We start from the raw sequence: 17,553 nt of genomic DNA on the forward strand, positions 1-17,553 counted from the left end.
CCGTGATAGCCTCTAAAACATTTTTTTTCGCGACCCGAGCTGTTATGACTTTTTAGCCTCGAGCTAAAAATCGGACCACGGGTTGCCGCGTAGCGAAAAAAAAATTCGGCGTTACGCGCCGTGAAAACCGAATTTTCGCATATACGTCGTGTACACAGAGCAGAATTGCCATTCGTACATATGAATAATTAATTAGCCATAATTCCAAAACCCTTTGACCTATAGTCATGAAATTTCTTGGGTATGTTCAGGAAGAGTTGCTCTATGCATGTGCCGAGTTTCAGAATTTTTCGTCACTCGATGGCCGAGATCTTGGGGGGGGGGGGGCGGAATCCCCCCCCCCCCGGCTGAGAGATGGTCAAAATAACCCGGCCCCTTTAGGGTTAAAGATTGTAGAAACACAGGCACAGCTCTGCTTGAAGTATACTAAGAAGACAGACACTAGCTGGATAGTTTGAATGTGTTAGCTGGGATATTACATTCACTGTGTGGACTTCCGAACAAAAGAGGTCCACAATAAAGGGAGCAGCGACGTTGTGTGGACTTGCCCACGTCCACACAGTGTTTCCCCCTCTATGGAAAACCGGTTTAAAGGCATTTGGGGGTTAGGTTTGTCTATTGCAAATAGAAAAGAAACACTGTAAGGAATCATAGAAAAAAAATTGGTTGAAAGAATTTTCTTGCACGAAAACAAAAGAATGTCCATACTCGGTATGTAACGTAAACATTATGTGTGTGTGTGTGTGGGGATTCCGCTGCGCTCACCTCACCCGCATTGCTGCATAATGCAGAATAGCACCGCATAGGCTGGTTTCGAGTGTACGGCCGGACAGCGGGTTGCAAACCGGATGCATTATAGGCCTAGCTATAGTGATACTTAACTCTTCGTCGATTCATCGATAAAGAGTCCGAAAAGTATTCCCTGCGGTCATGACATCCATTAATTAGACACGGTATTTAGAGGTTCACCGGGGTTAGCCGAATAAACAAAAAAACATGTTAAACGTCCTGCCTTTTTGATAAAACAAGGAAGTTGGCCCCCCTTTTGTATTTTAATGGCCATCGCTTGGACTCAGGAAATGACATTCCAGCTTAATATGGGCTAGATGCCACAGACAAAGAGGCCAAAATGATGTCACTGTTTAAGATTTATCATTTGTCGTTAAAAAAAAAAAAGAAAAAAAAGGAGGCGGCCTCCAAAAAGGAATCGGGCGGGGACCCTCAACATGTTTTTTTTATTTTTTTTATTTGGCCTTAAAGATTTGAACTATACAATGTAGTGACACTGACTGAGGGCAAAGGTATTTCAGATAAGATGGTGAATGCATCGACACCATGGGATTGAGGTTGATGATTACAAACAGGACGCTGGGATACGCTGATGAGCTTCACAGAATCTTGTGAAGGAAGTGGCCCATGACCTTTGTATAAAGCATCTGGGTCAGCTGTTTAAGACCGCAGTTAGCCCATGCGTGCAAATGCTTTCCGAAAACTTTCCCATAGAAATGCGCACATTCCATACCGGATGTGAGGCAGTTTCATTGCGGACCATGTGGACAAAATTTTAAGCGTCGCACAATGCAATCCTACCGTTCATGATTCAAAACGGAGCCTGAGCAAGTGACGGGAATTGTAAATTTACAACTCCGATAAGTTTTACAGAATTTCCTACATTATTACGCTTTTTTCAACGGGAAACAAATCTCTAAACTGGAATTAAAGAGTAATAAATCAGTCTTAACAGCCGTTTCAAACCTTGCAGAGTCATGACCGTGTTGACGCGCAGGTCACAGGTCACGCAAAATCCAACCAATCAGAGCGCGAATTCATCAGAGTATCCAAGCGTCCTATTTGCAGGGCGGGAGTGCGAGCGAACCTTTGCCTAGTTTGGTTCACAGACCAAAAGGTTCTGACTATTCCTGATGAATCTTAGGTGAGGTAGCCTCCGGGAATATATTGTATTACAATTTACGTCACGTGACAAAAAACGGGAGGAATTTCTCCTTTTCCCAAAAATGTCCCAAGTTTTTTTCCGAATTCATTTCGTAGACAATTGGACAGCGCCCGAGTATTTCCAAGTATAGTGTAGGTTTAATTAACTGCTAATTGCTTATTAAAAACTTTTAAAATGAGTTAATAATTAATATTCATTGCTTTCACTAAGAAAACTTGAAATTCAACGACGGATCATCTGGGCGAACTTTTTGCTGCGTCACGTACTATTTTGAATTTGCGACCTTTACAGAGATTTTGCAAAACTCGGTCTTCATTCGGCTCCGCCTGCTAACAGTGCTATTTGGGTGCCTAAATTTTAAGATTCCAGATCAACATTAGTAAATGTTATCTTACAGAAATATCAAACTGGATAATCATAACTGTTTACGAAGCAAGTGATTTATTTTAAAAAAAATTCCTAGTTTATAACGTTTACATGAAAACAAACAAACAAACAAACAAACAAACAAACAGTCAGCAGCCACCAATGTGGCATGAAGAGACCAGGTACGATTCTTAAATACCTAAGTTTACCCATTCCTATTGGTTGGGAGCCCGTTACGTGGCCGATCGTAAAAAGGTTGATAAAACAACCGGCTGGCGTCTTCTTTGCCAGTGTAATATGAAATTTGACTCCTATGAAATCCAGTCCCTTTTACTCTTGTATTGGTTGACCGGCTCGGGTCCTTATCAGCGTCCAGACTCCTAACATTGTGTTTAAAATCGGCCAAATACATTTTTATTCCCTTATTAATACAATCTTTTTGTACTTACACAAAATGTTGAGAAGATGAAACATCACTTTTGAAACCATTAACCAATTTAATACGCGTAATTATTTCCATGTTTTTTACTACAACCACAATTTTTTTTTTTACTGAACCTAAAAAAAAATTCAAAATAAGGCAAAAACAAAATCCTTGAAAGAGAAAAACGCCACAGGGTTTCAAGTCTTATTTCCAAGCGTGTACGACCATAGATTCATAACCGATGAGGACATGTCTGGGCTGAGACTTATCCCCATAGCGATCCAAAGCCCACTGCCACTGGTCTTGCAAATAATCATCCAGCGCTGCCGCTGGTATCAACGGTGTTTCTCCAAGATTTGTCTTCAATGACACTGTTGAAAAGAAAGAAGAAAAATCCAGGCGATTGACGCGTGCACAAGCGTGTGCACATTCTGATTGAATATCTGATAAGCACGCTAGTCAATAAAGGGATTAAAAAACACCAAACTTAGTCTTCAAGGTGGAGAATTAATGAGTAAAATATTTTACGGTCCCACTATTATTATTTAATTATGGGCAGTGAATTAACCAGTCCTTCTTTATCTGTATCCATACTCAAACTACTTCATTAAACCATTATGCTATATTAAAAGAAAAAAAAAACAGCAACATTTGAATTAAACGCCAATTTTCTGAAACACTTTGCAGAGAAAAGGCATCTTTTTTACGATTGAGGGCGCTGAAACTGCACAACTTATGGGATATGGGCTACAAATTAATAAACAAACGAAGTGTCAATTAAAGAGATGTAAGTTTAAAATGATGGCAATCTTTAACAACATGCGTTTTATACTTCAATTCCGTTTGTTTTAAACTCCATAACTGTGTCGTTACAGTGTCTCAATCTTGAAAAAAAAACCGAGTTGGGTCTCGAACCATGTGTCTTGCCTGCTTTCGCGATTATCTGTAAAGAGTTACCTTTGACCTCGGTGTTTGACCTTAGACATCATTATCATTTGTTGTATCTATGACCCAAGTTTGGTTGTAATTAACTTTTGAAATAAGACCAATTTTACATATTCAGGCAATTATACAACTTGACCTCATATGACCTTTCACCTTGGTATGTGATCTTTGACATCAGTATCATTATGAAGGTTGTGAAGTTTTGAAATGAGACCAATTTTACGAAACTTCAACCAAAATACCAACTACATGTATACTACATACATGCCCACACAGACACGCACACCCAGTCGTTTTTTGCTATGCTTCCGAGGATTGGCTTTGTGTGTTCACCGTCGATCGTGGACGTCCTATTGTCCCTCTTTTGTTTGTACTCTAACTTTTTAGGAAAACTCCCATAGGTTTTGTACACGACCCCAATCGCGGACGTATGATGGGAATCGTGAATGATATTGTTCTCTTTTGTTCCCTGGTATTTTTCGTCCACTGTTTAAAAAGATGAACACGTACCCACCCACCCGCACGTTTGTTTGTGGTGTAAATCGAGGATTTTCTTTTGTTCCGCTTCCCTTTTCCTTTGTTTGTACCTTTTCTCAACAGCTCTCCGATGATTGGTTTTGCACACGTTTTCGAACTGAGGAGTCCTTGATTCGGTTTCTGACCTCGATTCACCGATGATATGTGTGTCCTCGATTTACACCATAAACAAACGCACACCCACATACTCACACACACACACAGACAGACAAAGTGATTGCATAGTCTCTTTCCTGAACAAAGTTTAGGCGAGACAAAAATAAAGCCCTTTTGATTGTTAAAGTCTGGGCTAAAACGTCCTCGGTTGATATCGTTGATACTGCTATAGCCTCTTCGATTTCGTTCACTTCTCTGGTACTGGTATTAAAAGAAAATTGTTGATTGCACTCTTTTAATCATACATGTGGTAAGAAAGCAATCCATTTTGTTTGCAAAAGCTTACATTTTAACTGAATTTCAGACAGGACCAGTTCGTGTCTCCGCACTTCACACTTAGCCTCGGCCCAGCCAAACGCTTTGAAGACTTTCTGCGTTTCTTGAACTGATAGGTTCCACATGAACAGTGATGACTTGTAGTCCTGAAAGACAAAAGACAAGGCAATACACCTCTGTTACCGTTCTGTCTGTGTCAAAAAGGCCGGCATGTGATTTTTACACCTCTTTAGTTAACATCATTGATTGAGGCTTTAAATAAGGTCTTTCCACGCATTTTTTAACACTAGTCCGGTCAATGTAAGTTAAGACCTAGAACAAATTGCAATAGAAACCATTCAAGCCACAAACGACTTTAAATAAATACACAAACACCATGTGAAAATCTCATTCTATGGAATGGAAGGGTTTTTTAAATCATTTTTTAAAGATTAAAATGTGGGACATTTTGTCCTCAAACCATTCGTCTGGTGACTTACTTCGACTTACATGTCTGTATATGATAGGATAGGATGCATGACCTCATGCGAGTGCAGTAGACCACATGTTTCAAGTCTTCATTTTATACAGGGCACTACACTGCAAAAACTGTGGGGTAAATTCAACAATGGTGGTATCTATATAGGACCAGGGGTGTAAACGTTTTATACCCATGGTCTGATATAGACACTATCAGTGTTAAAGGTTTTTGCAGTTTGAAAAGTGTTCCGCCGCCGCTGGTCAAGAGTGAAATGCACTACTCCAGAAAAGCATATTTGACTCCAGTGTTGTAGTCGAGACCGGATAGTCCCAGACCGAGACCAAGACCGAGACCGAGACCAGCCCCTCCAAGGCGGACCGAGACCGAGACCGAAATGGTCCGAGACCGAGACCGAGACCGCTCATAATAAATAACAATAATCTAAATAAAAAACAAGACATATAATTATAGTTGTAAGTTGTAACCTTTCTATTCACGAAGATTACAGACAAAATTTTGACCAGTGGCAGTGTTGACAAATTGATACCTGACACCTTACTTGAGCAAAAAGTAGTTACACTTAAGAAATATGGGCTGTGATATGTTGTCTGCACCCAATCTTGACAAAAGTAACAACCGGTCTCAAGACCTTTAATACTGCTTGAGTCCCGACGAAATGATTCTTTCGGAATGAAACAGACCTCGGTTTGTTATTACTATTCAAAAAGATGATTGGCATGGTCCACCCCTGCCCTCGGCCTAAGACTTTGATCTGGGGCACGTTTATTACTTATAGAAATAATACACTTGTCACGCTGCCTAATTTCTTTTCTCTAAAGCTCAGAATTCAGCTAAAATTTTAATCCCGTTAATTTGTCTTCGTAAAGTTTTTTGAGTATACGTTCATTTTTTTTGACAATTTATATCTTATTTATAAGTTATGCCGATGACCTAAACGCATCACAAAAGGATTACACGAATCTCGGATTTGGATATTTCCACTAATATTTTAGAGTCCGGTCTAGTGCGGTACACACTTGAAATTTAACTTCAAATGGTTTCTCGCCCTTGTATCAAGTATACCTGTTTATGTTAAGTTTTTCCATAAAACAAATGGTTTATTGAGCACAAAGTGATATATTTTAACCACTAAATAATTCAGGCAGTAAAACAATCTCAAATTTCCTGATTTTTTTTCAAGAAAATATCCTATAGTATTGTGCGGAAGAGCAAATTACCATATATTTCAATAATTGGTTGACATAGAAAAGTCGTATGCTGTGATCAGTCGTTTCTCGCAAAGTCTCATACGTGATGTGAAAGGATATTCTGACCAGTAACGGACGCAAAAGAAAACATGACGCTCTCCATACGACTGTTTAGGTATGATGAAAAAGTAGTAGAGAAAAAGTGAACAAAAACACTTCTCCTCTCCATGATAAAATTCCTTAGCGTGATACAGCATTAAATACATTTTATTGCAATTTCTTCTAAGTCAGCTCCTGTGTTATTCTAAACTAACCGAACTATATACCTGTCAGCTTGTTAATTGACTGTTAACTTACATATTGGGTAATTGCGCCCCCATGAGTCACGTTGGGCCACCACTTACATTTCGTAAGTACCCCCCGCCCTGCAAACATGACGCTGTGTTACGCTGATCGATGAGCTTAACAGAATCTTGTGAATGAAGTGACCTGTGACCTATGTATAAAGCATCTGGCTGCAGATGTTCAAGTCCGCAGTTAGACAATGTGCGCAAATGCTATCGGAAAACTTATCATAGAAATCCGCGCATTCCATACCGGATATGATTTACTGTTTCATAGCGGACCATGTTAACAAAATTATGAGCGTCGTATAATGCAACCCGACCGTTTGTGATTCGAAACGGAGCCTGACGGGAATTGTAAATTTACTACACAGATAAGTTTTACAGAATTTCTTACGCTAATACGTTTAAAAAAAAAAAATCTCTAAACTGGAATAAAAGAGTAGTGACTCGGTCTTAACGACCGTTTAAAACCTTGCAGAGTCATGACCGTGATGACGCGCAGCACACAGGTCACGCAAATTCAGAGCGTGAATTCATCAGAGTATCCCAACGTCTGATGTTTGCAGGGCGGGGGTACAAGCGAACACTAACATCCGATTTTCAATTTTTTGCCGTGGGCTTGAGCTGCTTATTGGTGGGTGGGTGGGTGGGTGGTGGGTTGGTTTGTTGCAAGGGCGGATACGGGGGGGGGAGGGTCATGCCCCTCGCCCCCAAACAAACCCCTGTTCTTGTTTTTTTTTTTTAAGTGACGTCACAATAAAGGTAGGCAATGAGTACACCACCATCTTTTCCTTAAAAAATGGTTAAAGTGGTCAGATATTGCCTCATATTGCACCACAGACTATCTAGAATCCCCCAAAAAATTCGGGGCCCTTAAGCTGACCCCGAACCCCACGCCGTCATTTCTGGACCCACTTTTTGGGGGACCAACATTTTGTTTGGCCCCCTCCAAAATTGTGTTCTGGATCCGCCCTTGGTTGGTTGGTTAATGGACGCTTTACTCGGCTATGTGCAATTTGAGTATTACAGCTTTGCATTCGAAGACCGGTTGTGAAAACACTGATGCGACTGCATTTCATTTGCATATTTTTGCATATTAGATCACATTCGACTTGTTTTCGTTTTCTGTACTCTCCAGGTACCGGTACGGCCAGCCCGAGTGCGCGGACGGTGCCGTAAGCCGTCTTCATGATCCGACCGCCGTGGCGTTCTACCACTTGGTACTTGTTTCTATGCGGTTGGTCCCCCACGTTAAGACGAAATCAGCAACGCTGTATAGTTAACATTTTTTTATCGGTCTAAGATTTGACCCGGATTATGAATGCATCTCGATCTATACGCAAACCAAACAACAAAACTGATCCCCAAAAAGCTTGATCCAAATGAATTCGGAAGGATAACTGTTTAATTATACGTGTACCTGCACAAAAGCACCCCACTTCTCGTGACTTTTCAAGAACGAAGTCATTTGGGTGAAAATGAGGAGGTCATCGTGGTTGTCGATGATAAAAAGTGCTTGCCCGCCCGGCTTCAGACACGCCGAGATGCTACGGAGCGCTTGGGTCTGCTCGGGAAACCAGTGAAGAACGAAGAAACAGACAGCTTTGTCGAATCCCTCTCGCCAGTCTGGGTTGTCTCCCACGGCTCGGGCGTCCCATTGACTGTATGCTACGTTTGGTGCCGAGTTTGTCTTAACGGCCACCGCTACCATTTCCTCTGAAGCGTCAACGCCTAAAGGGAAGGGGAACAGAGATAAGGCACTCTGATGGATATGATGGTATATTAGCGGGTTTTTTTGCGTAATTTCAAACAGCTGTGGGATGATCGTTTTTTTGAGCGTGGTTAAGCTGGAGGATAGAATAGTGACACAGGACCAGTGGCGTAGCCACCGGGGGGGGGGGCATGAAACCTTGTCACCCCCCCAGTCGCCCCCCCCCCCCATTGAGATTTAGAGTTTCTAAAAAAAATATCATTGATCTACATGACGCCATGGGCGTCAATCCTGGGGGGGGGGGTAACAGGGGACATGTCCCCCCCCCCCCCACTTTTTGAAGGGTGGGGGACACAATATCAAAGTCCCCCCCCCCCAGATTGTTGAACTCGTGTCTCATTTACAGGGCCCTATTATTCACTACAATGTATTTTTTGCTTAGAAAATATTGGTTAAAGTGGTCAGAAATTGTCTCAGATAGCACCACAGAGCATTTAGAATCCAAATTTTTTCGGGGCCCTTAAGCCGGCCCCGAACCCCACGCCTAAAGCTCAGAATTCTGGTAGCTGATTCAATGACTCCAACCTCGAAAACAATGTTCCATTTTTTTTCTTATGCCTTTAGCTGAGAAAACCTCGAAAATTATGTTTAAATTATTATCTTTTGTGCTAAGATAATTATTAGTTAAAGTGGTAAGAAATTGCCTCAGATCACACCACAGAGCATCGAGAATCCAATTTTTTTCGGGGCCCTTAAGCGGGCCCCGAACCCCACGCCTATAGCTCAGAATACCGATAGGTGATTCAATGACTCCAACCTCGAAAACGATGTTCAAATAATTATCTTTTGCTAAGAAAATATTAGTTGAAGCATGGAGGAAAGTGGTACGAAATTGCTTCAGATCACACCACAGAACATCGAGAATCATTTTTTTTTTTTTTTTGCGGGGCCCTTTTTTTTGCGGGGCCCTTCTTTGCAGGTCCCTTAACCCCACGCAGTTAGGGCTTCGCGCTTCGCGCTCGCATCAGTTCTGATAAAGGTATGTCCGCCCCCCCCCACTTTTGAGAAGCGATTAACGCCCCTGCATGACGCCCCCCATGAAATGTTCAAGCCCCCCCCCCCCTGCGCCCCCCACTGAAAAATGTAAAAATAAAATAAAATAAAAGTCTATTGTTTTAATCCTAATGACCTTGGCCTTTGTCTTATGGGGTCCAAACTTATATGTTATACTAGCAAGCTACATATACTGGTTAAGTAAAAAAAAACATTAAAAACATAAAAAAAACAAATCAAATTAGAGGTTGTAGGAACAACCACACGGTGTTGGGCCATGGATTACCGCAAACTTTGCCACACACATCAACTCAAAATATGCATGTTTAAATCCATGTTTGACTTTTCAACATGCCGCCAGAGGGCGCTCTAACATTTGATGACGTCACCTGTAATTTTTTTTTAACAGTACTGCCTAGGCAGACACTCAAATCGTTGAAAGCAAGTTCGCATCTTCTGCAAATTTCAATTAATAAGGCACTTCCGGTTTTGACCGGAAGTAAGGGTCACGTGATTTGGCACTTAAAACCAAAAATGAAGACCCTGCAATATATTATCGATTGCCATAAAAAACAAAAACAAACCTGTAGCAGTTGATTTTATATTGATTTTCAAAGATTAAATATGGAAATATTTATTTTATTGCAATATGACACTTAATGACGTCATTGTGACGTCATCGCCAGAAACCTCCAGAGCTATATTTACTCTGCTATACGTAGCCACATCTTGATTATATCTCTCACGGTTGATTTTTTAGCAATTGTTTAAGGTTTAAAGGTCTTTTCATTATAACTTCCGGTCTGATGACGTCATCCAATTTTTTCGCGCACAGGAATTTTCTGCATTAAGTTCATCATGTATGTTAGGTTTGAGGCGATTACCGCAAATTTCGCCACATACATCAAGTGATAATGCGTTTTCGACGTTTTTTAAACATGCCGCTAGGGGGCGCTCTAACATTTTATGGCGTCACCCATTACTTTTTTTGAAAAGTCAATCCAGGCAGACACTTAAATCGTTAAAAGCAAGTTCATATCTTTTTCCACCTTTAAATGATTAGGCACAAGTCACGTGATTTTACGCGCACAACATAAAACGAAGATCATGTATTACCATGTCGATTCCCGCAAATTTCAGGTTCCGGTCTCTCACGTTTGATTTTATATGGAATTTCAAAGATTAAATGTATTAAACTTTCGAGTGACGTCACGTGACCCATGATGGCGTCATGATTACGTAATTGCAAAAAAACCACATCTGCTGTGAATTGGGCATTCATGTATTGACAAATGAAGTTCATATATGTTTCCATTTTTCCAAACAGTTCTGGAGAAGGATTTGCTATGAATATGCTGAGAAGAACAAAAACAGTAAATTCTTACAAAACCAATAGGTGTTGGGCTCAAGGCCCAACCACTAATAAAACCCTTTGGGGTCCAAACTCTAGCAAGCTACCTTCATTGTATCAAGGTTCAAGACATACATGAACATACAATCCAGACATCGCAGTGGAACCAAATGCACACGCACACACGCACAGGAACGTACCGCACACTAGTTCCACCGGAATGTTACCGCAGGAATATGTTACCACAGGAATATGTTACCACAGGAATATGTTACCACAGGAATGGTACCACAGGAATGGTACCACAGGAATGGTTACCCCATGAATGGTACCACAGGAATGTTGCCACAAGAATGTTACCACAGGAATTGTACCACAGGACTGTTACCACAGGCATTGAACCACAGAAATGTTACCACATGAACAGTGCTGTGGTAATGTCCCCCCAAAAAACACAAGAACTTTCCTGTGGTAATGTCCTGTGGTATTTTTTCGTGGTAATACCACAGGACATTTTCGTAAGGGCGCCAGCTGCTCCAGGGAGGAGGTGTTGACGCACCTATTTTTCCGGCTATCGTAGGTGGAATTTTGTGTGTTTGTTTTCTCGAGAAACTATATGTGAGCAGTATAGCCCATAAAGCCTCCTATGATAGGCAAGAAATGCCGACTTTTTAGACAACCCTTCCCGTATGTATGGCATACGCAGTGTCCCCCCTCCCCCATCCCATAGGTTGGGGCAAAAAGGAAGATAGATGTCCTGTACATACACTGTATGTTTTCGGTGTGGCTGTTCTTGCACAGTATAATGTACATGAATACGGGCACATGTATAGTTCATGTACATGTGCATTTTGTTGTTGTACACCACACAGTATTACAAATGCTTAGTACACTTGCTGGCTATAATATTGTTGAAAGGGTCTTTTATTTGTTAACGTCGCGGTTTCCACATTTTTTTCTTCAGCAGTGATCGTCAATTGATCACGAATATTCAGTAGTTTTAGGGGAAAGTTACGTTTATTCATGAGAAAAGAACAACGTAACACCAATGTTATTACTTAATGGATATTTTATGCCCCGATGGCAAAGACGAAGGAGCATACTGTTTCCGCCTTGGCCGTCCTTGTGGGTGTGCTCAAATGTGTATCCTTGTGGAGACACGAACACAATAGGGAACAAAACATTGTAAAGGTCTCCACAAGGCAATTGCTATAGATGAATAGGTCTCCACAAGGTTTTCACGAAAACGATATATGGATTTTACTCAAAAACAAGGAATTTCCAAGGTGGGTTGATTTGTCGCAAATGGAAGAGTTTAAGAAAAGGGATATTAAGTCCGAATTTCAGCAAAGGAAATTAATTCTGGTTAAAATAACAGCATTTTGAAACTTCAATTTCAAAATTGAAAACTGTACTACACGAGAAAATACAAAAGTCTCCACAAGGATACACATTTGAGAGTGTGTGGTAATGTTCCTGTGGTACATTTGTTATTATTCCTGTGGTAAATGTTCCTGTGGTAACTAAATGTTCCTGCGGTTCATTTGGTATTGTTCCTGTGGTAAATGTTCATGTGGTACGTTGTTTTTATTCCTGTGGTAAATGTTCCTGTGGTACGTTGTTTTTATTCCTGTGGTAAATGTTCCTGTGGTACGTTGTTATTATTCCTATGGTAAATGTTATTGTGGTACGTTGTGTACGTTGTTATTGTTCCTGTGGTAAATTGACCATGGTATAATGTTTTGTGGAAATGTCGCCGGGGGGGGGGGGCAAAGTTCCTTTGTTAGTTCCTGCGGTACCTGTTCCTGCAGCTGTGGTATTAATGTATATTTGATAATGTTCCTGCGGTATTAATGTTCCCTTGGTAATTGCTGGATGGGATTCCATTGTTTCCAATTGGACGGGATCCTTGAGGTAGAATATCCATGGTTTCTTCTTCACATGTACCAACATCATTGGTGGAAAATAAGTTAGGAAAGCTGGAAAAGAAACAAACTTGTTAGTTTGTATGAATCCATATGGTGTTCAACAAAGAAAAAAAAATGAGCAGATGCAGTTCCCCTTTTAAATTGTATTTTAGTTGCAGTCAAACTCGAAAACATTTTTGTTCATTTCTGTAAGGCCAAAAAAAAAAAAATACTTGGTCTCTGGTCAGACCAAAGTTCCGGAATTGATGCGGCGACGCGACTTTTTTTTTTTTTCAAGCTTGGACTGTTCAGACAAGGTGGGGTACTATTTTTGCATTTTTTGGTGTCCTCATGTACATTGGTGTCCTCCATAATTTGCCTTAGTGCCCTCGATCATTTGCCTTGGTGCAATTTCCCGTTCCTTGGTGCTCCTTGGTACACAAATTTGAGGAGGTGCGGCAATAGAGGCTCCTGTTGGAGCTACCGCCGAAAATTTTGGGAAAAAAAAAGATTGACGCGCATGATTAAATTCGACGCGCGTGCTGACCAGAGACCGACTATTTTTGTTTGGCCTAATATACGTTTTTTTTATTAAAAACAAATTTAACAATCAACGTTTGTAATAATACCAAAGAGTGCATGCAACAACCGATCACTTAACCCTAAAGGGGCGGGGGGGGGCGCCCCTCAACTTTTCCGCGATAGCTTCTAAAAAAAAATTTTTCGCGACCCGAGCTGTTATGACTTTTTAGCCTCGAGCTTTGCGCATCTTTTGATACCAAAAACATAAAAATCGGACCACGGGTTGGCACGTAGTGAAAAATTTTCCGGCGCTACGCGCCGTGAAAACTGAATTTTCGCATATACGTCGTGTACACCGAGCAGAATTGCCATTCATACATATGAATAATTAATTAGCCATAATTCCAAAACCCTTTGACCTATAGTCATGAAATTTCTTGGGCATGTTTAGGAAGAGTTGCTCTATGCATGTGCTGAGTTTCAATTTTTTTTGTTACTCGATGGCCGAGATCTTAGGGGGGGGCGGAATCCCCCCCCCCCCGGCTGAGAGATGGTCAAAATAACCCGGCCCCTTTAGGGTTAAGTATGGAATATTTGCGGTAACATCCTGTGAATTGATTATTAACTTGTGTGTAATTTACGAATGCAGAAGTTAAACCAGGAGAGTAATTTACCATAGTCATGAGCAGATGGTGTTACCGAAGTTCGTCCAAGTTCCATACTTGATATATAAAGTAATGAGTTTGCATTTAACTTTTACTATGTTTAAATCTAAATGTTTGGTGTCATTTCAGGAACAATATATCTTCTTACCCCTTTTAAATTCCCAGTCAAATCACTTGAAGACAAAGTTTTCCAATTTGACACAAAGAACACTAACAGTTTATACTTTTGATGAGGCAGATCTGATAATAAAGATGGCACCGAACAAATGCAGCATTGTCATCAAGTCATATGTGACACGGTTTAGAAAGAGCATGGGATTTTTCAAAAAAGCTTCCATGTTGAATATGCGAGGATGCAAACTGGACTGAATATTATATAATGCCAATGACAAATTGTAGAGTTTTGCAACCCCACTAATTGATTCTATGAAGTTGTAATGGGAATTCCTCACTGATCCACTTACCCGTACATTAGACAGACCATGGAGCTATACAAATAGCTCAATGAACAGACTACTGCAAGATCCATTCAGCATGACTCGATCCACTCGGTCCAGTTTTCATCATCCAGAAAACTTAACATGCCACCTACTAATACTATAGTATGTTCAAGCTCACATTAACACACTATATAATACTGGCAATTGATCTTTGCTTATAGGCAGAAGTGAGGCACTTATTTCATACAAATATTCACTGTTTTGAATTCTGCCATGTCCTGCCCCACGCACAACTGTACTGCTGCTTGTAGTGCTGTGATTCAAACTGTACTGGTTTTGCTCTTATTTTAACCAGAATTAGTTTCCTTGGCTAAAATTTGGAAATAATATCCCTTTTCTAAAACTCTTCCATTAGCGACGGATCAACCCACCTTGGAAATTCCTAGTTTTTGAGTAAAACCCATATTTCTATTTCGTGAAAACCTTGTGGAAACCTATTCATCTATAGAAATTGCCCTGTGGAGACCTTTACAATGTTTTGTTCCATATTGTGTGTGAGTCTCCACAAGGATATGAATTTGTGGTCAGTAGAGTAACTGTGTGGGTGACCGTTCGTGTGCAGAACATGACCCCTGCATGGTTAATACACTGTGTATATGGAATCACGCATGGGTCACGCATGGGTCACACACTGAACAGGGCACTCAAGCTCACGATGTGGTTGTGGAGAACAGGATACAGTGTACCTTGCAATACACATGTACATTGTACATGTAAGTATGCATGGGCTTTATGTACATGTACTGTACAGTAAACTTTTAGTACATATTGGGGCAATATTTGTACATGTATTTTTTTATTTCGGTGTGTTCTTATTCGGGTTTATTAGTTATAATTTATGTACATTGTATATTGGATGGTAATCTTTTTTTCCTTTGGTAAATTATGTGGTAGCAGAACTATCATATTTTTTAAAGTTGCACATATAAGGCGAAGTAAAAAAACAAAAACAAAAAATGTTTCTCGTCCCTGCCAGCTTCCTTTTTGGAGGCCCCCTGGATTTTTTATCATGTTTTTAATTTTGAAAAATGCAGTAAAACAAACACCGAAAGGTACACGGTTAAACTGCATATGCAAACTGTTCATTGTAGACTAATACAACTCTAAATGACTGTAAATGTGTTCAGTTCTCTTGTCTAACTTGTCTTTCATTTTAAAAGTGTCTTTGAACAGTGGAAACACCAACGGTTGCAGGAAATTTTAAAATGGCGGCCATCTTGAAAAAAAAAGAAGCCCCTCTCAGCTTCCTCCTTTTTTTCAAAAACACGGACGAGAAACATTTTTTTTTAATACGGCCTAAATATACATTCGGCCTAAATATATCATTTGTGTGTGTGTGGTATTTAGCATATATGGTACAACAGAAGTACCACATGATATCGAAGGAACCACACACATTTATGTGGTACTCTCCTCCAATTCCACTGACCTGTGGTAGTTTGTGTGGTATTTAGTACAGTACAACAGAAGTACCACAGGATATCGATGATTGGTGGCAAATACCACACACATGTGTGCGGTACTCTCCTCAAATCCTACTGTTCTGTGGTACTTCGTGTGGTACCTACATGTACCACATGAATACCACAGGACCGCGTTGGCATTACCACATACATTTGTGTGGTACTCTCTTCATATATACTTTTCCTGTGGTAATTTCTGTGGTAAACATATGTACCGCAGAAGTACCACAGAAATACCACAGGACATTTCCGTAAGGACGATGCAGAAGCCGAGGAATGGAACTGAATCTTACCTGTTACACTCTTGACTTTCCCTGCCATTGACTTGGTTTCTTCCCCAGTACCGCATCCAACGTCCAGTACCGTGTCTGTTGGTCTCAACTCCAGTTTGTCAATGTGTTGCATGATGACGGAATGTTGTAAGAATCTGCCATCCCCGCAGTAGTCGTTACTCGCTGAGAAATTCATGAGAGATGCTAATTTGTCACTGGTCGAAACAGACTATGAAAGTAATGATAATCTTTAGGAACTATGACTGTGTCTGAACAACCCCGAATGACTTCATTCACACACTGAACTGTCGGGTATCAAACGCGTTTTGCATGATTCATGTTCAGCATTGACGGCATACGACCTTGAACTGTGACATGAACATTACGCTATCATCATACATTGGCTCTCTCACCCTGGTATTGACGTTTGCATGTGCAAGATTTTTGAACACGTGGGCAAATGAGGAATAGTCTGGTGCGTGCTGGTGCGTTACATTGCGTTTGATTTTTTATGCAGTGTCGGGGTAAAAACAGAATCAATTCGTCGCAGCGCGAGCATATGGCGTGAGTTACGAAAACACGCTTTTATTTTAATTAAACTGTTACGATCTTAACAAAACAACTTGCAGTATCATATGTCATATTAATATTAACAAATTAGGAAGGAAATGAATGGTTTTGAGAAGGCGTGGACGAATGATCGCGAAAACACGTACTGCACGTTGTGAATAACAAACCACGTACACGATATAAATCCATTTCTGGCCAATTGCGGTATAGAATCAGAATACAGAAAGAAAGTGTCGTATCCAGGGCTATTGGAAACGAGGTTGGAAATAAAGTGAGCACTCGGGACGAGGTTGGGGGAGGGGAACACTCTACGCAGTGGCGGATTTGCCCCCCCCCCCCCCTCCAGCCTGAGACAAATGTTGTGTAGAATGGGGAAAACATTTATGTTCAAATTGCCTTAGTTAGAATGCAGGAGAAATCACGCTGGTACCATCTGTCGATGGGGGCGCTTTTCAAAAACGACGATTATGCACACTAACGCACAATATAACGGTGCTTTTCAGGGCGATACGTACGCGACGTTAAATGGCGACGTTAAATGGCACAAACAAGGTACGACTTTTTTTTTATAAAAAGAGCACTTGTTCAGAAAAAAATGTTCTTGTTAAAAGAAGGTCACTCTTTACAAATATTGGGGGGGGGGGGGGGCAGTCTTTACATAATATGGGGGGGGGGGGAGTATAGATACCCCAAGGCTACGTCTATGCTACTAAACTCTACACAGTGGCAGTGGCAAAAAAATAACTTCAACTTTAACTAGTAAACATTTTAACTAATGTTGTGCTCCTTAACAATTAGATAATGAAATCGAATTTGAAAAACCTGTTACACTCTTGACATCCCACGTCCAGTACCGTGTCTTCTGG

General features: G+C 40.7%; 1 protein-coding gene across 1 annotated transcript; it reads right to left on the reverse strand.

Moving 5' to 3' along the window:
* Positions 1-2,419: 2,419 nt before the first annotated feature.
* On the reverse strand, positions 2,420-16,463 carry LOC119724459 (juvenile hormone acid O-methyltransferase-like). Its single transcript, XM_038195519.1, has 4 exons — positions 16,139-16,463; positions 8,094-8,404; positions 4,669-4,804; positions 2,420-3,115 (listed from the first exon to the last, which is right to left on the reverse strand). The coding sequence occupies exons 1-4, from the start codon at positions 16,311-16,313 to the stop codon at positions 2,949-2,951; spliced, it is 789 nt and encodes a 262-aa protein (XP_038051447.1). The 5' UTR covers positions 16,314-16,463; the 3' UTR covers positions 2,420-2,948.
* Positions 16,464-17,553: the final 1,090 nt, after the last annotated feature.

Source organism: Patiria miniata, unplaced genomic scaffold (genome assembly GCF_015706575.1).
Source record: "Patiria miniata isolate m_02_andy unplaced genomic scaffold, ASM1570657v1 HiC_scaffold_18, whole genome shotgun sequence".
NCBI lineage: Eukaryota > Metazoa > Echinodermata > Asteroidea > Valvatida > Asterinidae > Patiria > Patiria miniata.

Coding starts and splice junctions, on each gene's coding strand:
- LOC119724459 (XM_038195519.1), bottom strand. CDS start 16,313: ATGAATTTCTCAGCGAGTAACGACTACTGCGGGGATGGCAGATTCTTA. Junction 4,805..8,093: donor AGTGGGGTGCTTTTGTGCAG/GTACACGTATAA, acceptor TTTGTCTTTCAG/GACTACAAGTCATCACTGTT. Junction 3,116..4,668: donor GTCTGAAATTCAGTTAAAAT/GTAAGCTTTTGC, acceptor TCTTTTCAACAG/TGTCATTGAAGACAAATCTT.